The 14911-nt window shown below is 34.3% G+C and overlaps 1 protein-coding gene across 1 annotated transcript; it reads right to left on the minus strand.

Annotated features, from left to right (window-relative positions):
- Nucleotides 1-1569: 1569 nt before the first annotated feature.
- Nucleotides 1570-14739, minus strand: LOC128981988 (nucleolin-like). Its single transcript, XM_054401018.1, has 4 exons — nt 14669-14739; nt 13214-13452; nt 12704-12814; nt 1570-1718 (listed from the first exon to the last, which is right to left on the minus strand). Exons 1-4 carry the CDS (start codon nt 14737-14739, stop codon nt 1570-1572), a joined length of 570 nt encoding a protein of 189 aa, XP_054256993.1.
- Between the last annotated feature and the right edge of the window lie 172 nt (nt 14740-14911).

Below are 14911 nucleotides of genomic sequence, written 5' to 3' on the forward strand. Positions count from 1 at the left end.
AAAACCTTTATGCTTAATTTAACATAAATTAGTAGATTTGTATAAAAAAGTTAAATGAATATTAGGCCAGCCCTATCATTATAGCCTGGATGACCTTCTGAGGAGTGATTAATGACAAAGACATATTTTAAGGAACTTAATACTAAATAATGAATGCATGAAATGAAATATTACAAATAGAAGATATCCACCTCTTTACTTACCTTAATCTTAAGACTACAGGTATACTTATATCAAATATATAAATATGAAAAAATTGATATTTTTTGATTGAAATTATTATTTGGAATAGAATGGGTTATTTAGTGTATTACCATTTTGAAAATTGTTGAATCATTACCATATTTTTTCATGAAAGTGACTAAAATATCATCTATTTTCCTTTGGCAAACAGCTAAGTAACGAAATTCCTTATTTTTCTCACTTAACAGATTTACTAATACAAAACCGCCAGGATTTGCATTGTGGTTTTCACAATTCGATGTGGCAATTTCACGAGCTGCTCTAATTTCTCCACATGCAGAGTTTTCATAACTGTTTTCATCTTCTAAATCATTGCTGTAGACATCTTGGTACCGCAGTCGACGCCGTGTAGGTCTCTTCTTCAACTTCAGGGTCCTTAGTTTTTAAAACGTTTACTTTTAGCATGAGTGACTTTGAAGTTTTGATTTTAAATTGGCCGGCACAATTATCGGAAAATATATGAAAATGAGAGATTTCTGGAGCTAAAACCCTCATTTTTTCAATAAGAACTTTTAAAAAGGTCCACACAGAGTTCTTACAGTGCTTTAAGTCATCGCTCACACAAGCAAAACTGTAAACTTCACCACCATGCCAAACACAACAGGTGAATACAGTTATTTGTGAGTGGCACCAGTGAGCACTCTGAATCTCATCTTGTTGTGTTAGGGAAAAGTTCTCAGCGAAGTCAATCTGCACGACTGCTACATTTTTATTTACCAAAGACGTTTTCCAGGATTCAAAATAAACGGCTTGAGTTTTATTTATTATTAGCTAAATTATTAAGCTAAGTTAAATTATTAGTTTTAAGTAAACTATAAAAATATGTTAGGCTAGCAGTAAATTTCAGGGTGGGAAGCCACTGGCTTCGCTACTAGGCTGGAAAATGTTGTCATTAATTATCAAGTTTGATTCCGCCTAACGGAATCAAACAATCCTTTTCATGTTTCGAAGTCACATGTTCCTAGAGATTAAGTTGCTGGTAAAAGGGATTTCCTGGTTCATATACCAGCTACAATTCAATCTATTCATCCCACAATCAGGTTTTTCATATATATATTTATGTATTAGTTTGGAAGGTGTCAATCAAAATTAAGGTAAATAAGTGTGTTAGTTAAATAAGTGTAATCAAAGCTGGTTTGGGCTGTATTGCTGGTCTGGGTAAAAGGTCCGGTTCTCTGGGCCCCCATCACACATTTCCAACAATCCAAGGAAATAGTTACAACCAGAATAGCTAAAAATCATTTTACAAGATTCTCAGACACTACAGGGATCATCTTCTTCTTCTGCTTTGTTTGAAGATACCATGAAGAAATCTACAAGTTCTAATCAATCATCTGTAGAGCCTGGATCTTCTTCTGGTAACACTTCGTCGAAGCCACGGTCTAAATCATCGTCGTCTTCATCATCGTCTTCTTCTTCTTCTTCGTCATCGTCTTCCTCGTCTTCTTCATCTTCATCGTCCTCGTCCTCTTCTTCTACGTCATCGTCCAAAAATCAAACAAATAAGTCCCCTCTATCCATGCTTCTCCCTCCCTTAATTCTCTCCTTACTATCTCCTATTAAATCTCCAGAAAAGCCATCCACTCCCAAACGTAAGCCATCTCCAAAATCTCAAGCACATAGCCTAACTCTTCCTAATTTAAATTCCTCCTCGAACCAAATGCCTGACATAGATTCTCCTGAAATTACCATTCCAAAACCCCCACCCAAATCCCTCCCTGCTGCACCCACCGTTGTTAGAAAACTCTTTACCAAAACTGAATCCTCAAAAGAATCCCTTCCCTCCCAGTCAAACCCTTCTGAAAAAATGGAAAAACTCATGGCAAAAGACGAGCTGTATTTAAGCCCAAGCCACATTGTGCTTATATTTTCAAAAAAGGGGTGAAAAAGGTGAGCGTTGTGAAAGGTCCTGTTTTCCTGCTGCTAATGTGTGCAGCCTCCACACTAAGGGGAAAAGCAGGATGGTACCCACTCAACCTACTATTATTAGCAGCAAACCTGTCACTACAAATCCTCAGTCATTTGAAAGACCATCAATCATTGTCAAAACCCAGGCTCAGGAAAAATCGTGTACATCTGATCCAACACCGAGCACCTCACGTGTTGTTGTGATAGACAAGATTTTACCTAGCCAACCACGAACGCCAGGCTTTGCTCGACCCTGTCGTCCACCACAAATGCAAGCGAAAAAACCCAGAATTGATAGGCTACCCAAAAACCGTACATTCGAAATTCTACTGATGACACCAAAACGGTGAAGTCATTTTAAGAGAAGGAAATTACAGGTTCCGTCTTAAATTACCGAGAGACATGACCATCCCGAATACAACCCACCGATACTATATCATTCGTGATCGGTCCTCGGGATGGGCATCTGTAACATTATAAATTGGTTTAGTTTCAATTTGCTCTTAATTATCCTCTAAATTCTCCTTTACTATGCAAAAATTGGGAACGCATTTGTTATATCGTAACAAATGCGTTCCCAATTTTTGCATTTAAAGAGCGACCTTGAGATTTTAGAAAAAGATTATTTTAATCAGAGATTTTCATCTTATTTTATTATAAAACATTTGATACAAATTTGTTATTATTATTATCCTAACAATGTGTTCTCAAAGTTTCGAGTATAATATTTTGACGAAGTTATTTTAGAAAACATATTGATTGTTCAGTTTGTCCAATATTACATCAACATTTTTCTATATTGTAAAATTAACTATTTATAAGACATTTAAAAGATATATTATGTTTATCTCCAAGTTTCTGTGTTTAGTTTTCCTTATTAAAACCTCTACTGTTCTATTTTTAATATTGCAAATCATACGTTGTTCTGCTATATTACTATGATTGAAAAATTACTAAGACGTCATAGTCATAGTCAAATTTCTTTATTTATCTTGTATATACATACATAAATAGTGTCACAGTAAAGTAAAATAATTATAATCTTATGGTAAACTACATCAAAGCTATGTAAAAATTAATTGAAATCTATATAATTAATACGCTACACGAAAGTTTGTCGGTTGAACTCCTCCGCCATTTCTTAACCGATTTTATCCATTGACGTCTCATTGGAAAGAGCGTGTCACGTAGATTTGCAAACTGACCTTACATTTTTGAAAAAGTCCCTTGGGCTCTGCCCCAGTGGCTTTAAAAGTTCCCATGTTATCCTTATGAAGAACATAATTGTTTACATTTTGATCAGCTGTATAATTGTATTGCTGATATTTACTTTTCAATTCAATGAAACACATTGAGTACATTTATTTACTATTTGAGTTTGTGTAAACATAACCCCCAAGACGGATCGTGTTAGTATGGTTGTATCTTAAATTTGTGTATTTATCGTTGTTTTGTGTCGCTATGATGGATTGTGTTAGCATGATTGTAACTTAAATTTGTGCATTTATCGTCGTTTTGTGTAGCTATAATTTGTTTATTATTTGTTGTTTATTTCTTTTAAATGTCTCCGACGCAACGACAACGAAACATAGACAGGAGGCGCAATCGTGATAACGACCGCAACTACAGAACAGTGGCGCGTAATAGGCTTAACTCATCAGCTTAACAGTCTCAACATGAACCTGGAAAACTTCAACTATTTGGTTACGAATGCGCCCTTACACTACCCCAAAACGACTTTTCGGTCTCAATTGGCCCTCTATTAATGACCTGTGTTGCCTGTACAGCGAGGCATTTTGAGAAGGAGAGAACCGTCCGGAATGCTTTAGGTTTATCAATAACGAAGATAAACAGGGTCTGAGTTACACAACGGCAATATTTGAGTTAACTCTTTTAAATTCATTGTAAATATGACTGTTATTCAATCTGAAATAACTCCTGTAATACTTTGTAATTGCTCGAATTCGAGCAACATGTACACTAGTAATCCATTAATCAACTTACTAGATTTAACTTACTGAAAAAATAACAATTCTTAAAAATGTGTACATGCTTAGTTAAATTACACGAAGTATATACATTTACATGTACAAAAGTATTTTTATAAAGAAGTTTGTTTATTACGGTGGCACACGAGGATGTTTTTTTCTATTGCAGATGAGGCCAAAATTTGATGCAGTCAGGCGTTCTCTTCTTGCTTCTATCCATTCGAGACTGGCACTTTGATTAACAGTAGATTCTTCTAAATCTTTCAGCTGTTCATCTAAAATGAAATGAAAAAGTGCTTTATTGTGTAAATTACATAATAGTACTCCATATGTACAACATATACAACACTAACTTGCACATAAAATAAAATACATAGGTACTGCTATAATAAAAACCTAACACTTATTAAACAATGGTCAATGTTGACCGTCTGTTTGGTTGGCAACATAAATACCTTCTCCTTAACAAAAACAATTCCAACTGTACAGTAATAATAGCTATTTACATTACAAGTGTAGTAAGAGCGTTTTTACATCACGCAGGTGAATGTTGTGCAACGAGCGGAAGCGAGTTGCATAATTCACCTAAGAGATGTAAACACGCTCTTGCGTAACGTGTAACGTACAAGATTTTACCTGACCCGACAATATACATGGGGTTACGTACAATATTTTTCATTATCCATTTCACTCATCATCTAACAGTAACGTTCTTTTACAAACAAAAGCTAGGTTATGAAAATACTTTAAAGCATAACAATAACATTCAAGCGCACAGCTGATTTCTAGCGTTGAACGTCGATGCCTCCATAGAGGTATATTTTTTAAGTTAAGCACTCAGGGTTTCATTACATCACCGAGTGAGTTTTTTTCAACTTTACATCACTCGAGAAGTAAGGAAGTTGCATACATCACGCTTGGGTTAGGGAAGTTTAACATGGCGGGTTAGGTAAAAGAACAAAAAATTTATTTATACACTTTTAACTTCATTTACAAAAACATTTATACAGGGTGACAAAAAAGTCTGGAAACGGTTTAATATCTTTTTAACTAAATTCGTTAGAAAATTCAAACATTTTACATCAACTTATATGTATGAAAACTACTTTTTGCAATCATTGCCATTATTTGACCTTCACCAGGGGACGGCCCACGAGGAGTAGGTACATAATCTTTAATGTAAGCATAGGTTGATATGCACATCATTTTAAAGGTCTGGTCAAGTGGAGTTCATTGCCGGAAACCACGTCCAAAAAGGTTCATCCGTTACAAAATGGCAGCTGTCCAAAGTTCTTGTGAAATATACCTGCACAGGCCTTAGTATGGGCAAATACTCGTATTAAACATTAGTTTGAGAGCTTAAACTGTATTTTAAAGTCAACTAGCTCATAGAATAATAGTATTCAATCTTCAAAACTAATTTAACCGGGTTTCAGATTTCCCTGCTAATGTTGACTATGATTATTTACCAATACTAAGGCCTCTGCAGGTATATTCCGCAACAACTTTGAACTGCCGCCATTTTGTAACAGATGAATCTTTTTTGATGTGGTTTCCGGCAATGAACTCCACTTGACCAGACCTTTAAAATGATGTGCATATCAACCTATGCTTACATTAAAGATTATGTACCTACTCCTCGTGGGCCGTCCCCTGGTGAAGGTCAAATAATGGCAATGATTGCAAAAAGTAGTTTTCATAAGTTGATGTAAAAGGTTTGAATTTTCTAACGAATTTAGTTAAAAAGATATTAAACCGTTTCCAGCCTTTTTTGTCACCCTGTATATATATATACATAAGGAAAAAACAATTAAATAAGAAACATCTAACTATGGTATATGAAGCAGAAAGTCGTATTAAAAATTAAATTCTTAGATTAAATCCCATCTATAAAACCAAGCCTCCCTTAAAAATTTACAGAAAAAACTCCAATCCTCCCCATTTAAATATGAAATAAACTCAGCTTGAGCCAAGAAATGTCTACCCAACCATTTAAATCTAATGTTTTTTTTAAAATTGGACATTCTGCTACAAAATGAAAAACTTTTTCATCTTGATTTAAATTGCAAAGGGAGCAAAGCCCACTTCCATCATTCCATGGTTTATAATTCAAATGAATCAGCTGAGCTCTAGCCTTAATAAGCCACGACACAAGTCCAATGTCAGCCTTATCAGTCAGCAATGTCCTGCCGACGCGGTCAAGGTCAAGGAGCAAGTACTGGTCTCGATATCGCGCTCTACACAAAAACCCACACAACACTACACTTGCCCTACACAAAAACCACGTCATCGCTCTCTCTACATTTTGACCTAATGTGAGTAAATGCAATTTTTCTAAATTTGTCTCTAAATACAAAACATAATTTTCGGTATTTCTTGGCAATTTTAACAACTTTTTAATGAACCTCCTTTGAACGGCTTCTACCTGGGCACTTTCGTAACAACCCCAAACTTGTGCACTGTAACACAAAATGGATCTAATAATGGAATTAAAACAAATACATCTAGAACTGAAAGAAGCAGTCCTAAAATTTAACAATCTTGACCATGATGAGCTTATAGCAAACTTTGCTATTCTAGATTTCTCCTTAAAATGTGTCTCCCAGGATAAGGATGTTGTAAACAAAACACCTAAATATTTGTATTCATTTACAATTTGTACTGGATTTTCCTTATAAAACCACTTACAATTTGTATCCAATTTCCCCCCTTTCCTAAAAAATATTGTCTTTGATTTTGTTAGATTCACTTTTAAATTCCAATTATCACAATATTTTTCTAAACATTCTAACATTTTGCAGAAACCCTGCTAAGACTTGAGCACCTTCGATTACACTATTGAATGATGATGGCTTCAAGCAGTCTTTCAAACTTGTTATACTATCATTTTTTGATTTGATTTGAATTGGCAATCTGACCAAATCCCTAATTTCCCGAATTACATAACTTTTGCCTGACGGCTCACGCCTACTTAGATGGAATCGACTCCCGAATTCCATAATCAACGGGTCCTGCAGAGCTGCCTCCATCACGGTATCTATTCCAATCCCCTTTAAGATTTCTGTCTGAAATTCAGACGTGGTATTTGATGTCTTACATATTCCTACAGGAGTTGAGTTTTCTTTGATAGCAGCACTGTAAAGTGGTTTTGAACTTTCATTTTGATTGTAAGAAGAACATGATTTTAGGTGTACAGAAAGTTTATCTCTTCTGTATACACCCTTGCAGTGGTCACAAGTAACTAACAGAGAAATTTTCTCATTGTGACGTCCCCTTTTAACTGTAATGAATGTAGTGGCATCATTCCTTAGGAATAGAATCTGTGAACTTCGTTTTCTCTTGTTTTATAGTTTTGGGACATGTTATGGTATTTAAGTTAATTAGTTCCTTGCCTACAGGCTGGTCTTTGTGTTTCTTTTCTGCGTGTTCTGAAAATTTTGATACGAGAGTGTCACAATATAAACAATAGTTTCTCTTACGGATGGGTTGGGTTATGGTTGTAGACATTGATTGGGTGGTGTTGGCAGATCTGTTATCGTCGTCCAACATGTTGACCTCAATACTTGATGTATTAGTTGTAGGTAAAAGAGCATCAGAGTCATGACTTATTATATTGTCAACAGGTGTTGAATCTTCTATCTAAAACAGATAATCAGACACCATTGTGTTAGCATTTTGGTAAATATATGTTTTATTTATATCAGATAAAAAAAATAAACTATAAAAAACATAACGAACAAAACAACATACAAAACAGCTCTTTTTACAGGTTCCACAGTGTGTTGCATGTGCATTTGCGCAATTACCATTGATTATGTATACATATTAATAAATAATGTATTTTAGAAAAAATTAACACTGTGGACAACTTTGTTTGAAGATATTTTCCTTGGTTTTACTTGATCGGCTGTATAGAAAAACACTAAACCTCAATTTATTGAAATACAAAACAGTTTAATGGAATGGTAGCAGTTCACTATCGCCGAATATAGGCCAGCTAAGGTACTTATATTAAGCCGGCTTCAGACATGCGCCGTTTGCCAAGCATTGAGCAGTGACTTGACAAATCGCACGTAGTGTGGATAGGTGTTGCCCATTTGGCAAGCAGCAAACATTCGTGCTCGGGTGTTCCTGTTCATTGTCCGTATTTTTGCACACCTTAAAGTGAACGAATATTTACTATTCAAAAAATGAAAAGTTGCTCGGAAAACAACATGTGTGGAGACGTCTACTCATTAATCAGCAAACAGCAAGACATCTAGATCAGCTAGTCAAATATTTTGTGCTTGGCGAATGGAGCATGTCTAGAGCTAGCTTTGGTGTACCTGGTTTGCTCATGTATAGTTCGTTTCGCCATGATTTGCGCTTGCCTAAGCTCAGGTTTTTTGTCGTGTTAAGGGATGAGTCAAAGGAGACGAGCCCAGGCGAGCGCGGAGCATGAGCTCATGCGAACAATATTCGTTGAGCTTTTTCGGTAAACATGGGCGAGGAACGTGTACGAGCTTGTGGTACTTGTGGTTTAGATTCGGTAGCATTCGTTGTCACGACTTGAATCAAGTATAAAGTGCAAGCTATGTTTAGATAAAATGAGAGTAGGCTATTTACCAACACTAGGGCACTAAATCGTTAGCCATACATGAAACACGGATAATAAAAAAGCTTTATTACAGTGGTAACTGAATAAGGGTTTAGGGGAGACTAGCCACCTAGAATTTCTGTTCCACCCTGCATCAGCCAAGCAAAATGGCGTAGAAAATCTATATGTAACTCGAGTCAGTGACAATAGAAAACAATATTTTTCATTAGTAACAGTTTTTTTTTTTTTTTAACCACATACTGTACCGGTATATATTTTATTTTTAAATGCTTTAAGTGATAATGTTTTTGTTAAACTTAGTGTAAAAACTTCCGATTATTGTGATTATTAGGTTTTTCTTGATATGAAATTGATTAGTTGATATATTACAGAATAAGTAATGAATATTATGCATTATATATAGTAAAAATTATAAAAAATTAAATTAAATTAAAATTAAAATTTTAGGTACAAGCATACGCACAAAATATTAGTTTATAAAATAGTTTATACAAAAAGTTCAATAATAAAAAAAAAACTAAATGTACTCAAACTTTCCCCCACTTTAACCTAAGTTTAACATACATTTGCATATACATACCTTAATCATCCTAAGTACATCTGTAAGTACATTTCTCTAGGCTGCCCACCATTTTCTGACAGAATAAATAAATGTACACCAGAAGTAATTTCACGTCATAGTTAATTACAGTACCGGAGCAAATGTTTTTTTGTGACTAATAATTTTTTATGACATTGGCACCAAAAAAATAAATAATATGTCACAGAACATAATATACCGGGTGACCACAAAGTCTTGACCGGATAATAAACCACACGTATATAAAAAACTAGTGGCTTGTAGGGACACAAGTCCCTAAAAAGCTGAAATGTAAAACAACATATTGCAATTCCGGTATTTAAACAAACTCAGAATAACATTATCTATGTGTCAGAATAGGCATCCCTACACCATATCTTTTGTGTAAAAACCAGTTTGTTGTTCTTCTTTGTTTGCTTTTGTTGATGTCATTTTCAATAAATAATTTGAATCACTCCAGTGGTTTAACATGAAAAGGCAGCAAACATATCATTGTTTGTGAATAAATACTGGTTTACTAAGGTAGCTTTGGTCTTGTGGTTAATGAGGATAAATAAAAGCTTCCCTATTTGGAATTTAAAAAATTAATTGGAGGTTCGCCTTCAGATGAATTAAAGACGCCTGCAATTTCATCTGCAGTAGGCTTATTATACCTACGACGATCCATATTCCGACGCCTTTGACGAATTTCTGTTGCTGTTGATGTGTCAATAATGTACAATTGGCCATACACGGGGTCTTCATCATGTTGAGGCAACAAATCTGAGATTGAACGATAAATCTGTCCTTGAATTTTGAAACAGTATGGTCCTTTTCCTGGAATATCTTTCTTACTGGCTGAAAAATAAGCAAAAGCCATCGCACTGTTGTATTGTCGAATGAATTTATACAGTTATGGGCTCTCTTCAAAAAAGTTTTTAAGTTCTACATTAGTTTTTGGCTGAGGAAGGTTAATAAGTCCGTTATGGCAACATGTCATAAAATGATTATTCGTTAGTTCTTCTCTATAATGAAGAGCACTACATTGAATGCACTCTTGGTCCAGTAATCCTGCATCATGGATATTTACATTTCTCTCGTCTACCATGGGTCTCCTAAAAAGGGGTTGTAACATATCTTGATTAAGTTCGTCATTATCTACTCTTGCTCTTCTACGCGCACTGTCATTCCTATGAACAGCTCCCTGCCTTTGTGGTCTTCCCCTGGCGTTCATATCAATTACAGTACTTATAATGAAAAGAATATATATCCAGCAGCCTACATACCAAAACATCTTGAATCCCTGGTGATTTTATAAAAGTATGATCGAATATGATGACTCTACGTTGTATATTCACTGCACTAAAAAAATATTTACTTACGAAGGAATGCAAATACACCATTTTAGAACCAATAACATTTGTAGGTTATTTTAGTTGTATATAATAACACAACCTTAACCTTAAAATGTGTAGAAATATAAAGAAAACAAAATCATTTAAAATAAACTTGAACATATGATTTAAAAATAAAAACAAAACAGAAGTTAGATTTAATTTTGACTCTTTGAATATTTATACAGAATATTTATTCTATGTCGTTTATTCCTTTAACACGACAATAACGTAAAAGCATGAAAAAATTAAACTTGAGTATATGATTTAAATATAAACAAAGAATGCAGACGTTTTTCCGGTTAATCTTCAAGATTTCAGTTTTATTATACAGGGTGTCCCGGAACTCTCTACCAAAATTTTAGAGCATTGTTCCTGAGTTAGAAACATATGTAAATACCATATTTAAATTGTCCGGAAGTCCTTATTTACTTAGACAGCCGCCATTTTGTTTTTTTCACTTATTACTTTTTTTCCAAAGAATGGTTTAACATACGAAATTGAAACTTTGCACACACATTTATGACAACCAAACAAAGCTACAAAAAAATTTTGAAGATTTTCCAAATTCATAAAACAAAATGGCGGCCATTAAAATTTTTTGTAAAATCAACGGTTTTTGGGCTATTTAATAAACAAAATTTTAAATGGCCGCCATTTTGTTTTATGAATTTGGAAAATCTTCATAATTTTTTTGTAGCTTTGTTTGGTTGTCATAAATGTTTGTGCAAAGTTTCAATTTCGTATGTTAATCCATTTTTTGGAAAAAAATTAATAAGTGAAAAAAACAAAATGGCGGCTGTCTAAGTAAATAAGGACTTCCGGACAATTTAAATATGGTATTTACATATGTTTCTAACTCAGGAACAATGCTCTACAATTTTGGTAGAGAGTTCCGGGACACCCTGTAGATATACATTTCATAGTTGACTGGCTAAAAGTCAACCAAATGCGTGTATTGATCACTGTTTTCAAGATATAGCACGATCAGCTGTATTGAAGTAAACAGAAATCAGCAGTAAATGACTTCTGTTTTCATTTCAAAAGATGTAAACAAATTAAACCCCATGTTGTTTTAATGGGAAAAGTTTTATTCTGTTGCGAATTTATGGTAAAAAAATAAGAAAAATGAATAGTTTTCCCTCAAAATTCACGTCAAGACCTTTAAAATAAGACCCCTCCCATCCTTCTACGGCCATCCAGTCACTCACAATTTCTTTACAAAAATTTGACTTACGGAATTATATATATAGATATTATTTTAACCTAACTCGAGTAAGCTAGGCAATATCCACATAAGCAAAAGTAACATCAACAAAACAAAATACTGAGGTTAGTTGGTAGATTAAAAACATTTGTCTGTAATTAGACACAATCGTGTATCATTGATAATACTTAACTACAATCACTAAAATAAACACCACTAAGAATACATATTGCTGAACTAACAGCAATATAATGTAACAACTTGCGAACGGAAACGAGGATTAAGTGAGCAACACAGCTGATGGTTGCATGAGACGATAGTTGGTCCAGCTATTAGTCCCGAACACTACGTTTAAATAAAAGTATGCAATTTTATCTCCAAATAAAATCTTACACAACAGATTTTTCTTGTTATAATTTATTTTTCACAAATAATATAAAGCAAATGTAATATGTAAGTAAAATTGTTCTCACCACCACGAGTTGGTGCAGTTAAGTGATAGGAATGGCAGGATCAACAACATTTTCTTCATCTAGGCTACAGAAAACATTGAAATGAAATGACCTCCAAAGTTCAAAATTGTGTACAGTTGTTGTAAAGAAATGTATAACTCACCGATTTTTATCAATAGGTGAGTAGGAGATTAACTCGTCCATAAGAGTCTACACTAAATAATACAAACCCACATCAGTTGTAAATAACTCGTGGGTTTCGTTTATATTGTTTTTACATTTGTAATAAACTATACCAAGCCATGGCTTCTCCCCCCCCCCTTGTACGTATGTTACTTATTGTGTCAATATTTACCTTCCACCATCTCTAGCCCACGGTTCATTCCTCTTTCAACTTTCACGGGTCCTTCCTTCCTATCCCACGCCCTGTTCCTGGGTTGTATGTCCATATCTAGGATTGCCGGATCTGTAAATGGAGCGTTGTTTACAATATTACTTCTTTAATATAATCAAACTGTACAACCGTTATAAAGTTCCAGAATATATATTCCAGTAAGAGAATGAGAAAGAACTTACCTATTTTATTATAAAAAAATCCATTTTCCTTGTTATGGTGTTTTCAAAGTCAAAATTACTAGCCACAATTTCTGGTTAGTGATGCATTATGCTCCCTACCAACGGTGCAAAGTTTCATCCAACTTATAATGTAATATATATTGTGATATTGAAAAAAAAACCACAATTGTAGGTAAACGATACTCATCACGGCCCAGAGTCAAAAATAAATTAAAATCACCCAATTATCGTTAAATGTACGATGATAAAATAGGATATACAATCTTTCAACCATAAAATATTGACTCACCGAAGTTAGGTGGTCCCTGCGCCGGTGGCCCGATGTCCTCGTCATCCTCTTCTTCCTCACTGTCAACGCCAGGAGTGACAATGGCGTCGTTGACCGATTGGCTCGTTTGCATCAAGACATCAAAGATAGAAGAAAACCCTCGATAGAGGTCATCCGTAGCACTTGCAATTATTCTATCTTGTGCCACATAGGCCGGTCTTCCAGTTCCCACATCGTTCGCCCGCCTGGTGTATAGTTGCCTGTACGAAAGTTCTAGTCTTTTTAGGGTTTCTGAATTGTTTAACATCGTAGTTTCAGGGTTGCCAACAAAGTGAGATAAAAAAATTCATGCATAATTCAAGGTTTTCACTGGTAGTTTTGAAAAATTCATGGGGTATATGCTCGCACAATTTCACCATAAAAGAGTGTTGCCTAGTTCAGAATTGTACGTTAATTTATCGACAATATATTGTTTTATGTGCTACTATCAAATAAAACACTTTTCATGCGTTTATTTTAGAGTGAAAAATAAGAATTTAATATAATTTATCCAGTCTAAAAAAAGTAAAATCACAGATGAAAAACGATATAAATAAAAATCTTGTGTGTGATAATACGATGTAATTATTAAAAAAAATTAAAACATCTGATTTAACAACATCATAGGCCTAATGATAAATTGAAACGTTAGAAGAAGAAAATATCAAATTCTTAGCTTTAAAGTTCAAATTTTACCTGACTTCAAATTATATTATACTGCAGAAAACAAAAAATGTTTAAAATATGACAATATGTTAGCAAAGATAGTAATCGTAAAATAAAAATTCATCAGGTCGAGCATGAGGAACTAAAGATTGCGTTGCCACTAATTAATACATTTCAACTTATTTTACAACAGCAGAGAATAACAGAGATAAAATATTTAACTACATTAATACATGAACACAGAATCTCAATATTACAAAATTAACAGCTTTGGTATAAAATAACATAGGACACGGACACAACTAATAGATAGGCTATGTCTAAAATATGTAAGGAGATATTTAAATAACCAAATAATTTTGTACTGAATGTGTGGTGATTTAAAAGCTAAACGAAATAAATCACTTTGTTCATAATAATTGCAATATAGTTAACGTTTTCACAAAATCGAACACATTCTCACCAATAACACTCCTTTTGAAAAAAGCACGGCAATAAACTGTATTACATATCACAGAATAAATAAGAAAAATTATAAGAGATACAACCAGTTACTTATTTTATATAACAATACTAGAAACAATTTCAGAAATATCATTGAGGTTTGGAAAGAAAGAATGTAGGATTATAGGTAAACAACTTAGAAAAGAGCCTTCACACGGCGTGGCTCGCGCAGGTGTGGAGGGGGAGAGCGGTTTCAGCGGTGTGGCGGGGGATCGAGTCCCCCTCCCCTACTACCCCGACCACCGCCACTGATCCCGCTCTATTCACCTTCCGACTTCCGACGACACGTCGGTCGCCAACGCGTCACCCATACGTGCCCATACTCCACACCAGGCCATCGCTGCTTTGAGTAACTTAAGTTTTAATTATTAATAAAAAATAAAAAACATAGTCATAAGTATAGCGTAAATTCTTTTTTAAATTTTAATATAAGGTTTCAGGTGTAACTTTGAACCCATGATAATGCCATTAATTTATTTACAAATTACGTGCCTTTTATGCCCTCAATAG

The sequence above is a fragment of the Macrosteles quadrilineatus genome, unplaced genomic scaffold (genome assembly GCF_028750875.1).
Source record: "Macrosteles quadrilineatus isolate MER2022 unplaced genomic scaffold, UCM_ALF_1.0 Scaffold_74__1_contigs__length_567022, whole genome shotgun sequence".
Taxonomy (NCBI): domain Eukaryota; kingdom Metazoa; phylum Arthropoda; class Insecta; order Hemiptera; family Cicadellidae; genus Macrosteles; species Macrosteles quadrilineatus.

Coding starts and splice junctions, on each gene's coding strand:
- LOC128981988 (XM_054401018.1), bottom strand. CDS start 14,739: ATGGCCTGGTGTGGAGTATGGGCACGTATGGGTGACGCGTTGGCGACC. Junction 13,453..14,668: donor GTGTCGTCGGAAGTCGGAAG/GTGAATAGAGCG, acceptor ACTTTCGTACAG/GCAACTATACACCAGGCGGG. Junction 1,719..12,703: donor TGGGCTAGAGATGGTGGAAG/GTAAATATTGAC, acceptor ACGATGACGTAG/AAGAAGAGGACGAGGACGAT.